This window comes from Anthonomus grandis, chromosome 3 (assembly GCF_022605725.1).
Source record: "Anthonomus grandis grandis chromosome 3, icAntGran1.3, whole genome shotgun sequence".
Taxonomy (NCBI): domain Eukaryota; kingdom Metazoa; phylum Arthropoda; class Insecta; order Coleoptera; family Curculionidae; genus Anthonomus; species Anthonomus grandis.
This window is the reverse complement of record NC_065548.1, coordinates 3,341,908-3,363,951: the sequence shown is the minus strand read 5'-3', so window position 1 is coordinate 3,363,951 and position 22,044 is coordinate 3,341,908. Positions and strand designations below refer to the sequence as shown.

The window sequence follows — 22,044 nt, the reverse complement described above, 5'->3', positions numbered from 1 at the left end:
GGGATAGAACTGATATTTGTAACTATAGAGGTGTGTGTATTCAGTCTGTAGTTCCTAAGCTGTTTGACAGGTTGTTTTCTGTGCGATTTTCGTGGCACTGTAGACGATTGCTTAGTGATCATCAGCATGGTTTTTGTCAGGGTAGATCTACGGTGACTAACCTGTTGACTTACCAGTATGATTTGATTGGTGCTTTTGAGAGGTCTGTACAGGTCGATAGTGTGTACACAGACTTCTCGAAGGCCTTTGATAGGGTTGGTCATGAACATCTGGTTCAGAAGTTTGGGGCTATGAGCCTTGGTAGGAGTTTGGTCGAGTTTTGTCACAGTTTTTTGACTGGTCGCACACAGTTGGTCAGGATAAGTAATTATATTTCTAATGGTATTGAAGTATCTTCAGGCGTGCCTCAAGGTTCGCATATTGGACCGGTCTTTTTTAACTTGTTCATAAAAGATTTGAGTGATGTAATTGTTCATTCAAAACATCTTGCTTTTGCTGATGATTTTAAACTGTACAAAGCCATTGAGTCATATCTTGATGCTGAGCTACTTCAATTGGATTTAAATAGTGTTGCTGAGTGGTGTAATAGCAATAGTCTGGAACTGAATGTAAAGAAGTGTGTATGTATTTTGTTTGGTCGTTCTAATAAAATTATTAATTATCAATACACAATCAACAATAACGAACTCAAGTCAGTTGATACAGTTAAAGATTTAGGTGTTCTTTTTGATACCAAGCTAACTTTTTTGCCGCACATTCTGGATATTATTAACAGGAGTATGCGTAGTCTTGGTTTTATCACTAGAAATAGTGTACATCTTTCACCTTATTGTTTCAAATTACATTATTACTCTTTGGTACGTTCCTTGCTTGAGTATGCGTCTGTAACTTGGTCCCCTTACTATGATTCTCATATTGAACACCTTGAGGCTGTACAAAGAAGATTCTTAAGATCCCTTGCTTATAGAGCTGAAGTTAATATTTTTCGTAATTATTACATCGACTATAATGCTATCAGTGTCCAATTTAATATTCCTAATCTTGAAGTCAGACGACATTATTCTGATGCTTTAACGTTTTATAAGATCTTAAATGGTTTATATCATTGTCCTACCATCTTGGAAGCAATTCCTTTTAACACCTATCAAAGAAGGATCAACTCTTCTTTGTTTCGTTTACCCTTTCATTCGGCCAACTATGGGTTTTTTTCTCCACCGACTAGGACTTTGCGTTTCTTTAATGAAAATAGTTTGGATCCATTTTCCGGCGGCTCACGGTCATTCAAATCAAAAATAAATAATCTTACACTTTAACCTACATTCCTTGGATAGTGCTAAGTTTTTAGCCCTGTTGATTCTAGTATTGTATTTATATTGCTATATTGTCTAGTATTTTGTATTATCTATTTTGTTTTTGTAAACTGGCTCTGCCGTATATTGAAATAAATAAATAAATAAATAAATAAATAGATATATTAGAATGGTCACCCGTCAAAACACCAGCATTCCACCTGCCAAACAATGTCGTCCACCTTCTATTTACATTGTTTGACAAGTAAAATGCTGGTGTTTTGACGGGTGACCATTCTAATATATCGTTGCACTGGACTTTACATTTATGTTATATCCCACTTACATAGAAGAATTCACAAAACAACTAATTAAAACGGATTTTTCTTTTTTGGTAGAAATATGGTAAGTGGGAATAACACAAAATGATCTAAATAATTTTTACGATATTTGGTTTAAACATGATTATACCAAACAAATATTAAGCAAATAGGACTTATCGATATTTTACCAAAGTATAACCGACTTACTAGTAATGCTGTACGTATCATGGTTGGATCAAATAAAAATTTATAAAAAATTATTTCTATTAGTGAAGTTAACAAAGAAAAACATTTTTTGGAGTTAACATAAATCTCCCAAATGCCACAGAAATTTACCTTGATCGTTTTAACACATCTTAAAAGCCTATTTGTAAATACAATTTGCCTAAAACTTTTCTCATTTAACCGTTAACACATTCCTCAGCAACGCTGGACACACCATATAAATAATAACAGAATTTAGGTTAATTGGTTCATTGCAGCTAGAAAACGTGAATTTCAACCTTGAAAACCTTGAATACTTTATAATAATATATTAATGCTGATACTTACACAGTGTTTTTTAGAGAAGAGATCTTTAAGGATTTCATTGCAAGCCTTCAGTGCTTCGTTCAGTTTCTCTTTAGATTTTAAGGCGGCTGCCGCTTGACTCGCAGGAGATGGGGCCACCCCCGACGCCGCCGCTCCTCCGTAGGGCCCCATACCATCCATTTCCTAAAGAAAAAAAAAAATAATACACGATTTTTTTTAAATGTATTTAATCGAATTAGCGCTGATAAATTCAGTATTAAAAAGCTCGTTTAAGTTTTATCACAGGCGTTTCTGCCTCACTATATATAAAGTTCATCATGTTAACAAATTTATTTATTTCTTTTTTTAATCATTACTTATGGTTTTCAGTAAGTAACAATTCATAGGAGCTGCCTTAAAATCACAGCTCCCGCTTTACATATACGACTCCCTTTTCCGTATTTGTGTCCTCATGATTTGTATATTTCGTATAATTAAAATTCTTACTTCTGGTTTTGCCCATTAATTGGCCAACAAAGTGAAATTGGTGGATTTAGGTAAATTATAAATTATTACTTACCTGGGTGCGAAGGGGTTTTTTAATTTGTCGTCCGGACTCCCGCCTTTTCGATATTTTACTGGCGTTCGACGAGGAGTTCGAATCCGCCCCAGATGGTAAATAGTCGTACGTCGTCGCCGGAGTTGTCGTGTCAGCCTGGAACACAACAAACACACCATACATCACACTCGTATAAAGTCCGGTTCGATTTAAAGCAAATTTTTTCTAAATTTAAGTCTATTGTTTTTGTTAATTTTATTACAGGGTGGACCATAAAAAAATTCATTTTTAAGCAATTCTTTGAAGGTCGATATCTCGGCTTAATAGCTGAGATATGGCATTTTTGATGCCCATTTTTGGCCTCAAAAACGGACGTCGAAAACGACTTTTTCAGGATTTTCAAAGTGCTCTCATTTCCTTAGTTCTGCTCGGATCCTGTTATAACCCGGTGTTTTCGTAATCTAGGTGACCCAAATAAGACGCTGGTATACTTAGTTTGATTTCGAAAAAAATCAATTTTTGATGAAAAAATTCGATACGGGGGGGTATACCCGAAAAATGAAAAATTCCAAACTTTGAAGGTCGATATCTCGGCTTCTATGGGAGCTATCGGGAAAATTCCAACGGTTTTGTCTTAGTTTTGTCGTTCTGAATCCAACGAGACCATCCGCAAAGTCGTCGCTTTTACGATAGCCGAGATATGGCATTTTTGATGCCCATTTTTGGCCTCAAAAACGGACGTCGAAAACGACTTTTTCAGGATTTTCAAAGTGCTCTCATTCCCTTAGTTCTGCTCTGATCCTGGTATAACCCGGTGTTTTCGTAATCTAGGTGACCCAAATAAGACGCTGGTATACTTAGTTTGATTTCGAAAAAAATCAATTTTTGGTGAAAAAATTCGATACGGGGGGGTATACCCGAAAAATGAAAAATTCCAAACTTTGAAGGTCGATATCTCGGCTTCTATTGGAGCTATCGGGAAATATCCAACGGTTTTGTCTTAGTTTTGTCGTTCTGAATCCAACGAGACCATCCGCAAAGTCGTCGCTTTTACGATAGCCGAGATATGGCATTTTTGATGCCCATTTTTGGCCTCAAAAACGGACGTCGAAAACGACTTTTTCGGGATTTTCAAAGTGCTCTCATTCCCTTAGTTCTGCTCGGATCCTGTTATAACCCGGTGTTTTCGTAATCTAGGTGACCCAAATAAGACGCTGGTATACTTAGTTTGATTTCGAAAAAAATCAATTTTTGGTGAAAAAATTCGATACGGGGGGGTATACCCGAAAAATGAAAAATTCCAAACTTTGAAGGTCGATATCTTGGCTTCTATGGGAGCTATCGGGAAAATTCCAACGGTTTTGTCTTAGTTTTGTCGTTCTGAATCCAACGAGACCATCCGCAAGGTCGTAGCTCTTTTAATAGCTGAGATATCGCATTTTTGATGCCCATTTTTGGCCTCAAAAACGGACGTCGAAAACGACTTTTTCAGGATTTTCAAAGTGCTCTCATTCCCTTAGTTCTGCTCTGATCCTGTTATAACCCGGTGTTTTCGTAATCTAGGTGACCCAAATAAGACGCTGGTATACTTAGTTTGATTTCGAAAAAAATCAATTTTTGGTGAAAAAATTCGATACGGGGGGGTATACCCGAAAAATGAAAAATTCCAAACTTTGAAGGTCGATATCTCGGCTTCTATTGGAGCTATCGGGAAATATCCAACGGTTTTGTCTTAGTTTTGTCGTTCTGAATCCAACGAGACCATCCGCAAAGTCGTCGCTTTTACGATAGCCGAGATATGGCATTTTTGATGCCCATTTTTGGCCTCAAAAACGGACGTCGAAAACGACTTTTTCGGGATTTTCAAAGTGCTCTCATTCCCTTAGTTCTGCTCGGATCCTGTTATAACCCGGTGTTTTCGTAATCTAGGTGACCCAAATAAGACGCTGGTATACTTAGTTTGATTTCGAAAAAAATCAATTTTTGGTGAAAAAATTCGATACGGGGGGGTATACCCGAAAAATGAAAAATTCCAAACTTTGAAGGTCGATATCTCGGCTTCTATTGGAGCTATCGGGAAATATCCAACGGTTTTGTCTTAGTTTTGTCGTTCTGAATCCAACGAGACCATCCGCAAAGTCGTCGCTTTTACGATAGCCGAGATATGGCATTTTTGATGCCCATTTTTGGCCTCAAAAACGGACGTCGAAAACGACTTTTTCGGGATTTTCAAAGTGCTCTCATTCCCTTAGTTCTGCTCGGATCCTGTTATAACCCGGTGTTTTCGTAATCTAGGTGACCCAAATAAGACGCTGGTATACTTAGTTTGATTTCGAAAAAAATCAATTTTTGGTGAAAAAATTCGATACGGGGGGGTATACCCGAAAAATGAAAAATTCCAAACTTTGAAGGTCGATATCTTGGCTTCTATGGGAGCTATCGGGAAAATTCCAACGGTTTTGTCTTAGTTTTGTCGTTCTGAATCCAACGAGACCATCCGCAAGGTCGTAGCTCTTTTAATAGCTGAGATATCGCATTTTTGATGCCCATTTTTGGCCTCAAAAACGGACGTCGAAAACGACTTTTTCAGGATTTTCAAAGTGCTCTCATTCCCTTAGTTCTGCTCTGATCCTGTTATAACCCGGTGTTTTCGTAATCTAGGTGACCCAAATAAGACGCTGGTATACTTAGTTTGATTTCGAAAAAAATCAATTTTTGGTGAAAAAATTCGATACGGGGGGGTATACCCGAAAAATAAAAAATTCCAAACTTTGAAGGTCGATATCTCGGCTTCTATGGGAGCTATCGGGAAAATTCCAACGGTTTTGTCTTAGTTTTGTCGTTCTGAATCCAACGAGACCATCCGCAAGGTCGTAGCTCTTTTAATAGCTGAGATATCGCATTTTTGATGCCCATTTTTGGCCTCAAAAACGGACGTCGAAAACGACTTTTTCAGGATTTTCAAAGTGCTCTCATTCCCTTAGTTCTGCTCGGATCCTGTTATAACCCGGTGTTTTCGTAATCTAGGTGACTCAAATAAGACGCTGGTATACTTAGTTTGATTTCGAAAAAAATCAATTTTTGGTGAAAAAATTCGATACGGGGGGGTATACCCGAAAAATGAAAAATTCCAAACTTTGAAGGTCGATATCTCGGCTTCTATGGGAGCTATCGGGAAATATCCAACGGTTTTGTCTTAGTTTTGTCGTTCTGAATCCAACGAGACCATCCACAAAGTCGTAGCTCTTTTAATAGCTGAGATATGGCATTTTTGATGCCCGTTTTTGGCCTCAAAAAGGGACGTCGAAAACGACTTTTTCACGATTTTCAAAGTGCTCTCATTCCCTTAGTTCTGCTCGGATCCTGTTATAACCCGGTGTTTTCGTAATCTAGGTGACCCAAATAAGACGCTGGTATACTTAGTTTGATTTCGAAAAAAATCAATTTTTGGTGAAAAAATTTGATACGGGGGGGTATACCCGAAAAATGAAAAATTCCAAACTTTGAAGGTCGATATCTCGGCTTCTATTGGAGCTATCGGGAAATATCCAACGGTTTTGTCTTAGTTTTGTCGTTCTGAATCCAACGAGACCATCCGCAAGGTCGTAGCTCTTTTAGTAGTTGAGATATGGCATTTTTGATGCCCATTTTTGGTCTCAAAAACGGACGTCGAAAACGACTTTTTCAGGATTTTCAAAGTGCTCTCATTCCCTTAGTTCTGCTCGGATCCTGTTATAACCCGGTGTTTTCGTAATCTAGGTGACCCAAATAAGACGCTGGTATACTTAGTTTGATTTCGAAAAAAATCAATTTTTGGTGAAAAAATTCGATACGGGGGGGTATACCCGAAAAATGAAAAATTCCAAACTTTGAAGGTCGATATCTCGGCTTCTATGGGAGCTATCGGGAAAATTCCAACGGTTTTGTCTTAGTTTCGTCGTTCTAAATCCAACGAGACCATCCGCAAAGTCGTAGCTCTTTTAATAGCTGAGATATGGCATTTTTGATGCCCATTTTTGGCCTCAAAAACGGACGTCGAAAACGACTTTTTCAGGATTTTCAAAGTGCTCTCATTCCCTTAGTTCTGCTCGGATCCTCTTATAACCCGGTGTTTTCGTAATCTAGGTGACCCAAATAAGACGCTGGTATACTTAGTTTGATTTCGAAAAAAATCAATTTTTGGTGAAAAAATTCGATACGGGGGGGTATACCCGAAAAATGAAAAATTCCAAACTTTGAAGGTCGATATCTCGGCTTCTATTGCAGCTATCGGGAAAATTCCAACGGTTTTGTCTTAGTTTCGTCGTTCTGAATCCAACGAGACCATCCGCAAGGTCGTAGCTCTTTTAATAGCTGAGATATCGCATTTTTGATGCCCATTTTTGGCCTCAAAAACGGACGTCGAAAACGACTTTTTCAGGATTTTCAAAGTGCTCTCATTCCCTTAGTTCTGCTCGGATCCTGTTATAACCCGGTGTTTTCGTAATCTAGGTGACCCAAATAAGACGCTGGTATACTTAGTTTGATTTCGAAAAAAATCAATTTTTGGTGAAAAAATTCGATACGGGGGGGTATACCCGAATAAGTTCTGTCTTAATTTTCTTTATTGTTGGTATCTTGTTCCTAAAGATAAAAACTGTGCACTTTCCGGCGAATGACATATTTTACGTAATCATCTAGCACAATCTTTTTTCTGCCTCTTGTCTCCACTTGCTTTTCTTCTTTAGCTTTAAGACATCTAAAAACTGTCCTGGAACTTAATTTTGTTAAATTCCCGCATAATTCTGCCGCGTTCTCAACAGACAAATCTGGATTTCTAGCACGAACGCTTTCATAAATACAGTTTTCACTAACTGATGTTCGCCAGAAGTCAAATATTTCCTTTTTGCTTTTTTAGCAGGCGGACCAGAACTTGACGAAGCTTCGTCTTATTAGAATAAAACCCCCAAACGCGTCTATGGAATGAAAGAGCAACAAATGCAGGTATGTTGGCTAGGCGTTGCCATTCTGCTAAAATTAAAGGGTCGTCGGATTGCTGCTCCATTTACCGCGAGAGAAAAAGACAAGTAATAAACTTGGCACCGGCGCGCCGCACAAAGTTTTACTAAGTACAACGTTCGACCAGATCAGCGAGGTCACTGTTTTGCGATTTTGTATAGTGGGAATTAATTAAACATTATTTCTAGCCACTCTAGTTGTGTTGCTTGTTGGTCGTTTGTGATGTCAATGACCAATATTTCCGTCTCGTAGTATAGTAAGAAAAAGAAACGATATAAGATCGGTTAATTCTAATATTAACAAAAATTCCAATAGTGTCGACTTAATCGGGGACACTCTGAACTGCTCAGCATAATGACAATTTATTGGATTTTTTTTCTTTAATTAGGTATCTCATTAAAAGTAACAAATATATTTGACTTTCAATATGCAAATCAAGATTAAGACAAAAGGCATCTCTAAAAAAAATCCAAAATCATGATGAAACACGATGCTTGCACAATTTACCGATGAATAACCAAAATAACAAAGAAAAATTAATAAAATATGAAGAAAAAACTATGGCCAGACTTACTACCTTTCTTTTGACGCCCTTTTTACTTTTGACGGCGGGCTGCGCGTGAGGCACCACCCCGAGTGTCTCTATACTCTGAGCGGCGTAATTGGGAGGGGCTGCGGCGGCGGCGGCGACGGCGGTGGGAGCGGCGACGGCGGTAGCGGAGGCGGCCGCGCCCACGGTCGTACTTTGCGCCAACGGGGACGCGGGCACGCTATTGGGGGCGGCAGCGATCGTTGTCGTCGCTGTACTACCGGGTACAGTGACCGGGGGGGCCGTACCCAAAGGCAGGCCTACAGAACCTTTTACAGGAAAAAAATCCCAGTTAATTGTTGTTCCGCATGTCACTGTAATAATTTTTAATTTAAATGAGCTAAACGTTTTGGATCTTTTAGATCATCCTCAGAGCCGTCGTGTGATAACATGTAAAATGGTTATGGAGTGACCGAATATAAAAAATTACTTACTTGTCAAACAGAAAAACACTATTCTGGAAATATTTAATTGTTACGTTAATCGTTTACTTAATATTCCAATGAGCCCAACAGATTTTATCAATGAAACAAATCGTGTTTACCAATTGGATATGACCCAAGCCTTGCTGACTAATAAATTCCCAAAATAGAAAGAAAAAGGGAAGTGAACCTTATAAAACCACTATAATAAATGCATCTAAAGTATTTTAATTTTCCACCAAAATACATGTTGTTATGTTTAATTTTTACTACGTTAGCCATGTAAATATTTCTTTACATTTATGTTTAGATAAAAATAAATCTAAATGTTAAAATTACAATTAGTTCCAAATATATAACATTTTTTCCATACCAAAATGTCCCTTAATGTGAAAAAAATGTGCAGTGGTCACTTATACTCGCAAAACAATCTATTTTATTAAAGATTACTACCTTGATAATTTCAAAATTGAAAAAAAAATGCTGTCAAAGGTTTGGGAGTAATATTTAAGAGCAATACAAGATTTAACTGTCACTACACTGAAATAGTTTAATAAGACTTACTGTGCCTTGGGTTTTGTGACATGAAACAGTAGGTATTTCAAAATTGGCACGATAATAAAACTCTATAACGCCCCTGTGAGACCACTCGGACATGATTGAAAAGATACAGAAACGTTTTTTGAGACTTTTGTATGTCAGGTAGTATCCATACATGGTATGATACAGGGCAATGTTGGAGACTTTTGAGATCCAAGTGCTTTGCACTAGAACACAGAATCAGGCGGTATTATTCATATTTTTATTGTGAACAGTATTAAATACAAAAATTATGAATTAACTGATTATATTCTCTTTGAGGTGCCAAAGAGACTAGATTAAGAATAACTAATAAGGATTTATTTTATATAAATAATTGTAATACGTCTCCAAAAAATAATATGTTACGGATTTATAATAATGTCTTGGGTATCTTCGAAGATGTTGACATATTTAGTATAAGGCCAAATAAATTGGTAAATTGCTTGAGCATCAGGACATGGTTTAGGTTGCAATATAAAAAAAAGTGTACTTAGGTTTAGTTTTGTTTTATATCCTGTTTTAATTTTTTTTCTTCTTTCTTTTAATTATTGTTTACTTTACATGTAATTACTATAAAATGTTTGTAGTTTTTCTAGTAAATAAATATTAGTAAGTTTTATTTTGGTTTTTGATTTTTTTTTGACCATAATCTATAGAACCATATTGAAACTTTATGATTGTATATTTTAAGTTTGTAATTATGAATATGGTTTGTCCACAAGATGTGAATTTGAATTTAGTTATTGACAAGTTTTAATTTAATGTCTGTATATTTTAAGTTTGTAATTATGAATATGGTTTGTCCACAAGATGAGAATTTGAATTTAGTTATTGACAAGTTTTAATTTAACGTCTCAACTGCCTGGACGAATTCAAAAACCACTTGAAATAAAAACGTTGCTTATTCTAATTATTAAACAGGCTTCTCAACTGCTTGGAAGATATCATTAATATAATAGTTAAAAATTAATAGACCACAACATTTCGAGAACATGATCTTAATTTTCCGAGATGAATATCAAGACGAGACATTTTAATATTGTCTACCAATACTTGTGTGATTTATTATGTCTTATTTCAGTTTTTAATTGATTTTAATCGTTAGCCAGTTATCTTCTTTCAATCATTGACAAGTCTGTAATTGTTATTTTTTTTATTTGGTCACTCCATAATCTTTTTACTTGTTTTCACAGGGCAGCTCTTGAGGATGGTCTATCAAATCCAAAGAGCTTAGCTGATTTCAATAAAAAATAAAATAAAATATCTTTTATTAACAAAAATGTCAAAAGGTAAGAGATCCGCAGAGCGGATTTTAACAATTACCAATAAAGATTTAGCCATTAGGCAATAACAAATAAAATATCCACTTTCAAATATACTGACAAATTTTAAAATACATGGCAATATTTAACACTTTAACTGCCATGCCAAATTCAATGGAAGGGTCACGTGCGCCAAGGTTATTTTTTCATAGAAAACTATTTAAAATGGCTCTGTAACACCCACTCATATGTTATAAATTTTAGTTTTATTATTATTATGCCCTTAGTGCTAGTGTATAAAATATATACACGTGGCGTAGAAGTGAAATTTTAAATATATATATATATATATATATATATGTATATATATATATATTTTCTACGCCGCGTGTATACGGCGATATACACGGTTTAGACAGGAAAAATCCTGTCTTTGCGAATCGCAAATATTCATGATTTTTGTCTGGAACGTGGTGCAGTGTTGTAGTTCTTGTGTCGCATATACCACATACGGTGTTTTTGTTGTTGAAATGGACACATACGAGGAAGAACAAGCTAGGTTGCGTAGAATGTGGGAGGAAGATTCTGATATGAGTGTGGATGAAAAAAGAAGGTATTATCGATTTCAAGGCGAAATTGTGCCTAAAGATGTTATTCATGGGAAAAGCTATTGCTCCACCTAATCAGCCATCTGCATCAGTACACAAACTAATTCAGGTAGAAAAAAAAGCCGTTGTGTTATATGCTATCAAAAAAATAAAAATAGTCATGACAGAAAATATGCTATAACTAAAACCAAGCAAGTTACAACTAAATGTGAGTCATGCATTGAAAAGTTTCTGTGTTTAGAATGTTTTTTCAACAGGCACAATATTTTGCCTAAAATAAATAATTAGGCTCACAGTAGTGTATTTACATTTTTCTGTGTTTTTTTTCTCGTTTTTTATGTAATGTTTCAAATAAAGTTCCACTGTCAAAACTAAAAACTGTTTTTTTATTTCAAAGCAATAAAAAAAATAATACAATAATCGAAAAAAAAAATATTGTATCATTTTGTCATTGCCCCACGCCATGCTAAACGATATCCCATAAGAAATGCACGTAAAGCGTGCTACTCGAGGATACACGCGGCAAAAATTTGTTGAATGTATGTGTATACCAGAATATACACGTGGCAATATGGGACAATCTATTGTGTATAATATGGGATACACATGGCAGTTAAAGTGTTAAAAGCTTTGAGCACAGTACAAAAATTAAAAAAAAAATAACATATCTTAAAATAATATATCACTAAATTACTACAGGCTGACTCATCACAGCTTACCACTCCTGATCTAATCTTTTAGTTTCTTTTTAAAACAGGGACAGCTTAATGTTTTAAGATTCTCAGGTATATTGTTATATAAACTAGCTGCTTGATATATGAAACACGATCTGAAAAACTCTGTATTATGCCTGGCAATATTCAAACTATATTTTATACTAAATAATTTGGTTTAACTGAAATAATGATTTTATGCTCTAATTGCCGTTGCTTTATGTTGGTTGTGAAAAGTTCCACAACATGCTGACTGACATGCTCATCTGACATATCTGGCACAGCTGTTTTGAATTTTTTGTAATTTAAATTGATTATAGTCTGTGAGATATGGTCCATAGACAGTGTTTAGGTAATTAGGAATTGAAAGAATTAGAGATTCTGTAAGTCTTTTTTTGGTTTCTTCAGGGAGGATGTTTTTGTATTCGTGAATTGATTTTAATTTAAAATAGGCCTGTCTACATACATTATTAATATGAAAATCAAATTTTATTGGTTGGTCCATGTATAACCCAAGATTTTTTACTTTTTTCTGCCAATCAACCACACTCCCATTAACATGTATAATGAGATTATCAGTTTCTATATTGATTTGAGGAAATAAAATTGCTTGTGTTTTTTGAGGGTTAATCAACAAAGAGTTATGCTCCACCCAATTATTAATGTCAGTCAAGTCATCATTGATTTTTGTAATCGCTCTGATCAAATCTTTAGGTTCACTTAAAGGGAGATATAATTGAATATCATCAGCATACATATGGTACAGGCACTTATTTATAACATTTTCCATATCAGAGGTGAAAACTGAAAACAAAAAGAGGTCCAAGAATGGAGCCCCAGTCTCCACAAGCTGAAAATTGGACATAAGCAGATTACCCAGTTCATCATGCAGGTGAACAGCCTGGCTTCTCTTTGTCAAGTAACTCTCAAAAAAACTTTTATACTCGATATTGTAAAATTTTAATTTTGCCAGTAGAAAATCAGTGGCAGCAAACACCCTTATCAATAATAAACTTTATATTAAACTAATTAATAATAAACAATTTTTCACACTAAAAAATTATTATATGCATCCAAAAAATTATTATGGAATGTAAGCAATATATTAAAACTTTATTTGTTATATAGTTAAACCAACGTATGAAATTGAGGCTAGCCTAGTGCTATTAATAAAATATTTTTTTTTGTACTGACATACAAAATGTTAAATACGGTGAACGGTCTGTTTTTCTGGTAATTCGGGAAGTCATAACTTACCAGTTGTCGTGGCAATGGGATTTGCGACCGTCGACGAGACGGACAAGGGCGGTCTACCACGTGAACCGGTGACCAACGACGGTCCGGCACTGGTTCGCCCCTTTTTCCCTTTACCACCTTTTGTTTGGGTTTCTACGATCAGCTCCTCTTTCGGCATGTCAGCTACTTTTGTAAGGAACACCTTGAAAACATTAATTAAATTAAAATTATTAATTTAAAACAAGTCGTGCTTTAAACGAAACGGCAATATTCACCTTTTCTAGAGTCTGCGCCATAACGACCACATCCTCCCCCGGCTTATTATAAACATAACAATTCGTAAACATCGTATTAAAATCTTGAATGCACTCTTTTCCGGACCAATAGTAGTTGTTGTCCAGGCGTTTCTTGATCGTGCCCAAGTCCATTGGTTGTTTGATGATTTTATGATAATCCTAAGCGATTAAGAAATAAAATCAATGACGAATAGCGAGTAAACAAACGCTTACCGGTAGGTTTAGTTTTTTAGCGTCCACTGGCTGCTGGAAGGGCCAAGCAAACTGATGCTTCCAAACGGCTTTAAGCACCGTTTTTTGTAGAAATTGCAACTGATTGGTTACGCGTCCAGGCCTGTCACAAATATTGCGTGTAAGTTATACAATAACAGAGTAGTTTCAACTTTATTTTTTCATAAAATACACCCAAAAGATTAGCATAATTTTGAAACCCTTAGAACACACTGTTCTAATAAGGAACGTTCATCTTAATGGTATTATCCAAAATCCCAATTTATACCATCATATATTACAGTAGAACCTTACTTATTTCAAATAAAATTGTATGGATATTATAAAGTTAATTAATATTATCACTGCCTATTAGTAAATATACAAAAACGTTTGGGAAATCACCAGCACAGAACAAGAATAACACACTAAGTAAAAGAATACAGTTTTTAGTGTTATCACAAGAAAAAAAGAAGAATTTTATTAAACAGGTCAAATGAAAAATATAAATATAAGCAATTAATGAACATTGGAAAACAAAGTAATTTCTTTCAAAATTAACTCTGAAACATCTCAATGAATATTGTCCTAATAACATCCTTTCCATATTAATAACATCACAATCCTTTACTAGAATATGTCAATTTTCTTATTAAAAAAGTTACACTTGCAAGCCTCAAAGATTTTTCTACTTGGTGTTTAAAATTTAAATCCTTATTAAGGTAGATACCAAGAAATTTAATATCATTCCGAGAAATCTTATTATCTGGTCTTAAGGAGAATTAAAGATTTTTTTTAGATTTAATAATAATAACGAATTTGCACTAAACGACTTTTTTATCATGTAGAATCCACATGAGAATATTAAAATATGATGTCATGGGCACATTGAAATATAGTTACAAAATTTAATTGAAGAGACAAATAATTCATATAGAACAGGAATAATAATGGTGACAAAATTGAACCCCCTATTTTAATTTTAAGACATCACATTTATTACCTTTGCTTTCAACGAGTGTGTACGTTTGAGAAATATAACCCTATATAATATTGTATGAATTTCCTCTTATTCCATAGACGATTCTATTCCTTTGAAGAAGTCACAGAATGCCATGGTAAGCCACAGAGGTGCTAAGCATTATCTGGATTAAAATATTTTGTTTACAGGTTTTTTTAAATTGTCACTAGGATATAACGAAACGCATATATCTGCCGATCATTGAATAGATATGGCGCTAATCAAATCGAAAATAGCTTCTAAATCCATGGGTCAACTGCCTGGAAGGTATAAAAAAAAATAAATTCCCCAGAGCTTGAAACTTTGACTATCTGAATTAACGGCAAAAAAAACTGCATGAATTAGATATAATGTTAGTTTCAATTGCCAATCACAGAAAAACATAAAATGACTTCAAATGCGTTGACATTTTTCTTAAATTATTTTTGCTCTCTAATTTACACAGAAAATAGTTTGAACAGCCTAGAAGTAATACAGATTGTCTGAAAGAAATAAAAAATACTATAGAAAAAATTGCCAGAAAAAGAGCTTATTATCTACATAGCATTTTTGCAAAACTAATAACATTATAAATAAAATTGTTGACACAAGTAAAACACCAACCCACTTTAAAGAATTATCTATAAGAGTTGATCTTTAAAGATCACCATGTGCTTTCAGAAAATCAATTTGGCTTTACAAAAAGCTGAAGATATAGCTGACAGTATTAACAACAATAAAAACTCTCAAGCAGTCTCCTAGATCTTGCAAAGGCCTGTGGTGTGTGGTACTGTTCCTCACCAAAAGATTTTTACTTTATGGAGTCTGGGGTACAATGTTAGAATGATAGAAATTAATAGAGGGTAAATGAAACGAATTCAAATATGGGGACCCATACTTTTCATTACATACATAAACTCATTGTTAAAACTAGTTATCCGTAGTAAAATTATATCTTATGCGGACGATACAATTCTTTTACTAGAAGTACATGTATCTCTCAAGAGATTTAGTATTGCCAAGAGGTGGTACAGCTCCAACAAACTATCTCTGAATCTGTCAGGAACCAATTTTACGCCTTTTTCATTAATAAATGAAAACAGTGACTTTAACAGAATTATGCTAGATGAAGAGGATGATGATTCAATTGTTGCAAAATTAAAGATTTGCAAGTGATCTTATGCAGAACTTTTAAAGATTGAATGTATGTATGTACACAAGTCATACTTTCAGAGGAATAAATAATTTTGAAAATTCATAAACCATCATTATTTCACCAGTGCAGATGTAAACAAATATTTTGTAATACCTAGGCACCAAGATAATGAAATACTTCTTTATTCAAACAACCTTACAATATAAGTTACAACACACAGTTAAATGAAATGTAATCAAAAGTCAAACCACAATTTAATTTAGTAAATTATCTAATTAATGTAATCTAGGTTCTAGGTAAGGCTGTACTGCTTAGTTTGCTTAACAAAACTGCATGATTGACGCGGTCAAAAGCTTTACTGAAGTCCGTATACACTGCATGTACATGACAACCCTCCTCAAAAGACTGGATAACAAACTCAGTAAAAGTGAGAACATTCAGCTCAGTAGACCGTCCTGACATAAAACCAAATTGTCTGTCATAAATTACAACACTAAGATGACGCACCAAAAAACCATAAACAATCCTCTCAAAAACCTTTGGGATAAAACTAAGGATACTTTTTGGTCTATAATTCTTAACCTAAGTGCTGTCAGATTCAGACTTTAAGATGGGCGTCACAAAGCTTGATTTCCAAAAGTCAGGGAAAACACCTGTCTTTAAGAATAAATTGAATAATATAAACAAAGGTCTTGAGATAATAAAGCTGCAATGCTGTAAGATAGGAGGCAACCCATCGGGGCCAGGACCCTTGCAAGCATCCAATGTACTCAGCTCAGAATAAATTTGAGAGATTTGTTATTATTAAGATAAACACAAGAAGCAATTTTCAGTGGTGCTTTCTAGGTGATTGATATAGGGAAATAAACCATTGATTGGATATAATAATAATAATAGGCTTTATTTCCAACAGGTTACATATACCCAGCTACTGTCTAGATCCTGGGCTGGATATATGAAAGCAATTCCTTTGCAAAAGGGATGGACAGTCAATTTTATGGTTAAGTAAATTAAACAAGAATTTCACCAACTGCATTTTTCTCCTTTTCGCAAGTGACCGTTCAGTGTATCTAGAGAGCAGCAGGTTATGGTCAAAACCCCTTGGAGGATAGACTCCATCATCCTTAAATGCCAAACATTTAAGGAATCGCCGTTGGACTGATTCTAATAGGTGAATGTGCTGGTTGTAAATGGGAGACCAAATGATCGAGCTGTAGTCCAGCCTGGATCTAACAAATGCATAGTAGAGATTTTTGGCAGTGGCAGTGTTTGAAAAAAGTTTGCAATTTCTAATAATAAAGCCCAGCATGCGAGTAGCTCTAGAAACAGTATGTTCGTTGTGAGGGATAAAAGAAAATTTTTGGTCAAAGGTGACTCCAAGACTTCAAACAGGTAGACCTTGCCAGAGACTCTCCAATAACTGAGTAGTTAAAGACAACTGGACTTTTGATTCGAAAAGTAGCTGGCCACATTACACTTGGAAACATTAAGGTTAAGGCTGATCAAAGTGCAGTTGACTACAATCAGTTATAGAGTCAACTCTATGGAAAATCTTTAACTCATCAGCATATGCTAACCGAGAGCAATTGAGGGTGGAGATCAAGTCATTAGCGAAAACGTTAAAGAGAAGGGGGCCCAAGTTAGAGCCCTGAGGAACTTCAGAGGTGGGTGAAAAATAAGCAGATCTAAAGCCTTCGACCACTACAAACTGAGAGCGGTCAACTAAATAGAAGTAGGAGCTTTATCAAGAGATCGGAGAATCCAAACTGGAGTTCAACCTTATTTAATAGGATGAAGTGGTCAATCTGGTCAAAAGCCTTTTGAAAGTCTGTGTAGATAACATCGATTTGTCCTCTATCATTAAGTGCTTCACACACAAACTGAGAGAAGAATGCTAGGTTTGTAGTACATGATCGACCAGAAACAAAGCCATATTGATCGTTGGCCAGCATGAACTTCCTTGGAACCTTGGGAAAAATTAATTTATAAAGAGCCAACTCAAATAACTTTGAGAAATTGCACAGAATGGATGTAGGGCGGTAATTCTCTATTGTTCCAGCATTGCCCTTTTTAAAGATAGGGCTTGCTTCCAGATATTGGGAAAAATACTAGAGTTAAGGATCAGATGAAAAATGTGGACCAGAGGATCTGTAAGTGCAACAGAGCAGTCCTTAGCTAAAAAACTAGGAATTAGATCTCCACACATAAGACACTTATGTGTGGATATGATACTGATAAAAAAAGAACTTACCTTTCTGGAGGAGGAGCAACATGGGGTTGAACCACCCCGTTGACCGGTTCGACGGGAGTCTCGTTTCTGGGGGGCGGTTCGCGGTTTTCGCGACTCGCGGGAGTAGCAGAGGGAGCGGGGGCGGCGGCCGCCCCGTTGCCCGCGGCGGCTTGTTCGTTCATCTTGCCACTCTGATTTTGTGCAGCAGTGACAACCTGTTGCATCGCCTTAGCCTACCTGACAGACAGGGTCAAGTTAATTTAAAATCATTCAATTTTTCTAACCGAAACTTTTGGTTACAATAAGTTTCATGAAAATTAAATATTTACATCTATTCTTGAACATCAGAGAAAGTGGCAACAGTAGGCTTTATTATTATTATCACTTAATTAGGTTCAAATGATTCTCATGAGTTTAAAAAGAATGAAGAGAGTCATTTATTATAACATTATTCACAGTAAAACAAAGCAACTGAAATAATAAAAATACTTTGTGAGTTTTTCAGATTATCGGTTCACTTTTCTTGCCTCTTCTTGTAGATATCAAGAATAGATGCCCAGAAATCATATTCATTGAATGTATGTTGTTGAAAATAACCTCACCAGTTCAGCAAAGCAGGCAACCCTTTGGCTCTATCATGAACAATGGAAAAATCCCGGCAGACTATCGGCATATCCCATGCTTAGCGAGTAAGTTTCAATAAATTAAGTTCATGGTATCTTGTTTCTGAAATTTAAAAAATAAATATGTATAACTCATAGTTTCTTTTTTTCTTAAAATTAAATTTAAATATGCAAACACAAAACTAATTTGTGGTTCCCATATCTTATCAAAAATCTCATTACTTTAAAATTTTTATGGTGATGATTCATACATTCTGTTTGGCAATCATGTTATTTGATTTTGCTGAGGTTTCTTAGAAATTATCAATATTTTTTATTTTATTCCTATCAAGGGGTTTTTGTTGTAGTAGAGATTAGATTGAAATTTAAGTTATTTATTTGGAGTCTTGGAACGAAAGCATTAAAGGATTATATTAAGGCCTCTCCTCCATTTTGATTTCCAATGATAGGTTAGGACAAAAACTCTTATGGAAGTTTAAGGTCAAACCAAATATTTTCACCTTCTTCACCACTAAGTTACAACTTCTTTAAAAGCATTGCTTATAAAATTATCAATGACAAAATAGTTTTATTCTTAACAACAGTGGGATTTTCTTGAATAAATAAAGCCTGTTTTACTGTGGGCTAGAAAAATCATAAATTTAGAATTAAAATCAACAAAAAGTATTGAATATGTCAATGTGTAGACCTAAAAGGGAAAATTGGCTGGTAAGGAAGCTATTAACTACAGTGACTGCCTAATTATTCTCACAGAATCTAAACAAATCTATGGTAAAAGCTCCAGTATTAGACAAGAAATAAACTACGGGTACCAAAAATACAATTATAAGTATAAGGTAGTAAATCTTCTCCAACAAGATTAGTTATAAAAAGAAACTGTCACAATGAAGCATTTGACCTGAAATCAAGTGATTTTTTGGTGGATACTGACCCATCATTGGGGTTTTTTCTTTAGAAACAATGCAAAATCTCATATCAGCCAGATATATTGAAGATTCACAGAATATAAGACCAATTGAGAACTAAGAAAGTGTTGAGTTTATGAAGAGAACCTCTGAACACTGTTTCCTAACAGCCCCAACATACTTGTAATCATTTTCTAATTTAAGGGTTCTGGTAAATTTAAAAATACTTCCATATACCTCTAGCACTCTAATTCACAAATCAATCTTTTATGAAGGAATTAAAATCTTTAATCATTTGCGGAGGGACATAAGGCTATATCTATTGAACTTTTTAAACATAAACCTAAGAAACTACTGACTGGCAAAACTTTATAGGTTTATTAGGTTTTTTATAACATAACATTTATCAAGTAAAATCAGAAAGATTTATGAGAAAAAAGGAATTTAAAAGGTTGCCTATTATGACATTCAGGAATATTATAATAACCAATTTTAATACTACAGTATATGTTCTGGTCAAGTGTTTACTGTTTTCATGTGGGTATGTTACTTCTAGTTTAAGTATTTTATTGTTGACTGCAAGTTTTTTTGTATTGTTTTGTATATTAATTATTTTTACAAAAAAAAAAATGTAGGACTGTTATAGCACCATTATTTGTAAGTTGTGTTAGGTTTTTTAGGACAGGCCAGTCTTAATTTCACCCTTTTAATTTGTAAATATTTTTTTAGCTTTGTTTTTGGGAATTGACATCTTCTTATATTTATGAGGAATAAATGGGAGTCTTTTACTTTCACACTATTCATAAACCCTATCAAAATCAGCCTGAAGCTGCATGCAGCCACGGTGACTCTTAACAAGACCAAAAAATGTCATGTCATCCGCAAATAGTAGAGACTCACTGCCAAAACTCCTGGAAATGTCATTGATAAAAATCAAACCACTTAAGGCAATGTAATTAGATAATATATAAACCAATCCCAGTCCACAAATTGAAGTCTGTCTGCTACTAGGTAGGAAATCAAAAACTTTATTAGATGTTCATGAGAGCCCATAACATAAAGCTAATTCCATGGTCCAACCTATCATTGGCCTTAGCAAAATCTTTATTTTTTAATTATTTATTTATTAATCATGTTATCAACAGCCAAATCTACAGATACCAACCTAAATACTAAGTAATATAAAGTATACTAAGTTAATATACTTGTTGTATTTGAAGGTAGTAGTAACTTTTTAACCATATAAAAAACAACAGTATATAAAACAACTAAAGTGCACAAAAAAGTTTAAGAGAGCAGCAAGGACACTTGGTAAATAAGCGATTTTATAGCTTGCGAGGAATTTTGTGCAGATAATTTAACCTGATGCTTCTTTTAATATTTCTGTTTATCATCATTGACAAAATTTCATTTTTATTACACCTAGGTTACTTATGTGATAAGAATTAAATTTTATTGTATTTTTTATGTTTCATATTTTTTTAAGTTTTTTGTACTTCTTGGTTCCTATTAAAAGTATTATAATTTATATCTTATATCTACCATAATTTTTTTTTTTTACCAAATGGCTTTTTCAACAACTAGGTATGTTAAGATAATTATCTTTGAGTTTAATAACAAAAAAAACAACTAAAGCAGTAAAATGTACCAACTAAGTCATATCTAACTACATAACAGCACACATATTAAAATACTAAGGTAACCATGATTAGAATTAGATTAAGAGTATTTAAAGTTAAAACAAAAAACATAGGGCCACTTGGAATTCTCTTACAACAGGAAAAAAAAACTTAAGAGAAACAGGATGTTGATTTAAGTTTATTTGTGATGAGTGTCCTAAATTGATTGAGGCTTGCCGAGTCAATATCTATATCTGAAGCATATAAATTAAAATAATAGCAGAGTTTATAAATGGGTGAATTTTTGTAAAGGTTTGTACTTGGATACACTAAATAAAACATTCTGGACTTACAAGAATTTTATATCTTATAAGTAGTTAACAGGAATTACTTAATTCTCCTCTTACTCAAACAGAGCCTGTCAAAAACTGACAATAAATGTTCATTGTCACAACCTCTAGGGGGATAAACATGAAATTTCCTGTAGTACATACACTTCAGAAACCTCCTTTGCACCCCTTCAATCAGAGCTATCCAAACATTATATTGGGAAGACCATATCATGGAGCCATACTTCAAAGTATCAAAAAGGCAGAGACTGACATCAATGCTAAGCTCCTTAGTGGTTCTAGCAATAAAGCCGGAAATCTTTTGAGCACTGTCAATCTTGGACAAAATGTGACAAGTAAATAAATTACTTCAAAAAATAACTCCTTCTGGTCTTTTACTCTTTTTAGTTCCACATCATTAAAGATATGCAATAAGGCTACTATTGAGGGTAAATGACATGCAAGCACACTTACTCACAATTAATTTAAAGCTATGAATGTCACATCAGTGAGCAACATCAGAGAAATCATTTTGTAAGTTGTGACAGTCTTCAATGCAGGCAATCTGTAAAAAGCACTTGAAAT

The 22,044-nt window shown here is 34.5% G+C and overlaps 1 protein-coding gene across 13 annotated transcripts in view; it reads right to left on the bottom strand.

The window, feature by feature from the left end:
* The window catches only part of LOC126733889 (bromodomain-containing protein 3-like), a 90,579-nt gene that overhangs the window by 62,453 nt on the left and 6,082 nt on the right, over window positions 1-22,044 (bottom strand). For 7 of the 13 annotated variants that reach the window (XM_050437327.1, XM_050437326.1, XM_050437323.1 and 4 more), the window contains 8 exons: window positions 18,586-18,709; window positions 18,005-18,220; window positions 13,601-13,721; window positions 13,367-13,546; window positions 13,113-13,293; window positions 8,254-8,537; window positions 2,703-2,837; window positions 2,165-2,326 (listed from right to left, as the gene is read on the bottom strand). In XM_050437327.1, coding sequence (XP_050293284.1) covers window positions 2,165-2,326; window positions 2,703-2,837; window positions 8,254-8,537; window positions 13,113-13,293; window positions 13,367-13,546; window positions 13,601-13,721; window positions 18,005-18,207 — 1,266 coding nt within the window. In that variant the 5' untranslated portion in view covers window positions 18,208-18,220; window positions 18,586-18,709. The remainder of the gene's footprint in view (window positions 1-2,164; window positions 2,327-2,702; window positions 2,838-8,253; window positions 8,538-13,112; window positions 13,294-13,366; window positions 13,547-13,600; window positions 13,722-18,004; window positions 18,221-18,585; window positions 18,710-22,044) is intronic. The other 6 variants (XM_050437330.1, XM_050437328.1, XM_050437324.1 and 3 more) reach the window with 2 other exon arrangements.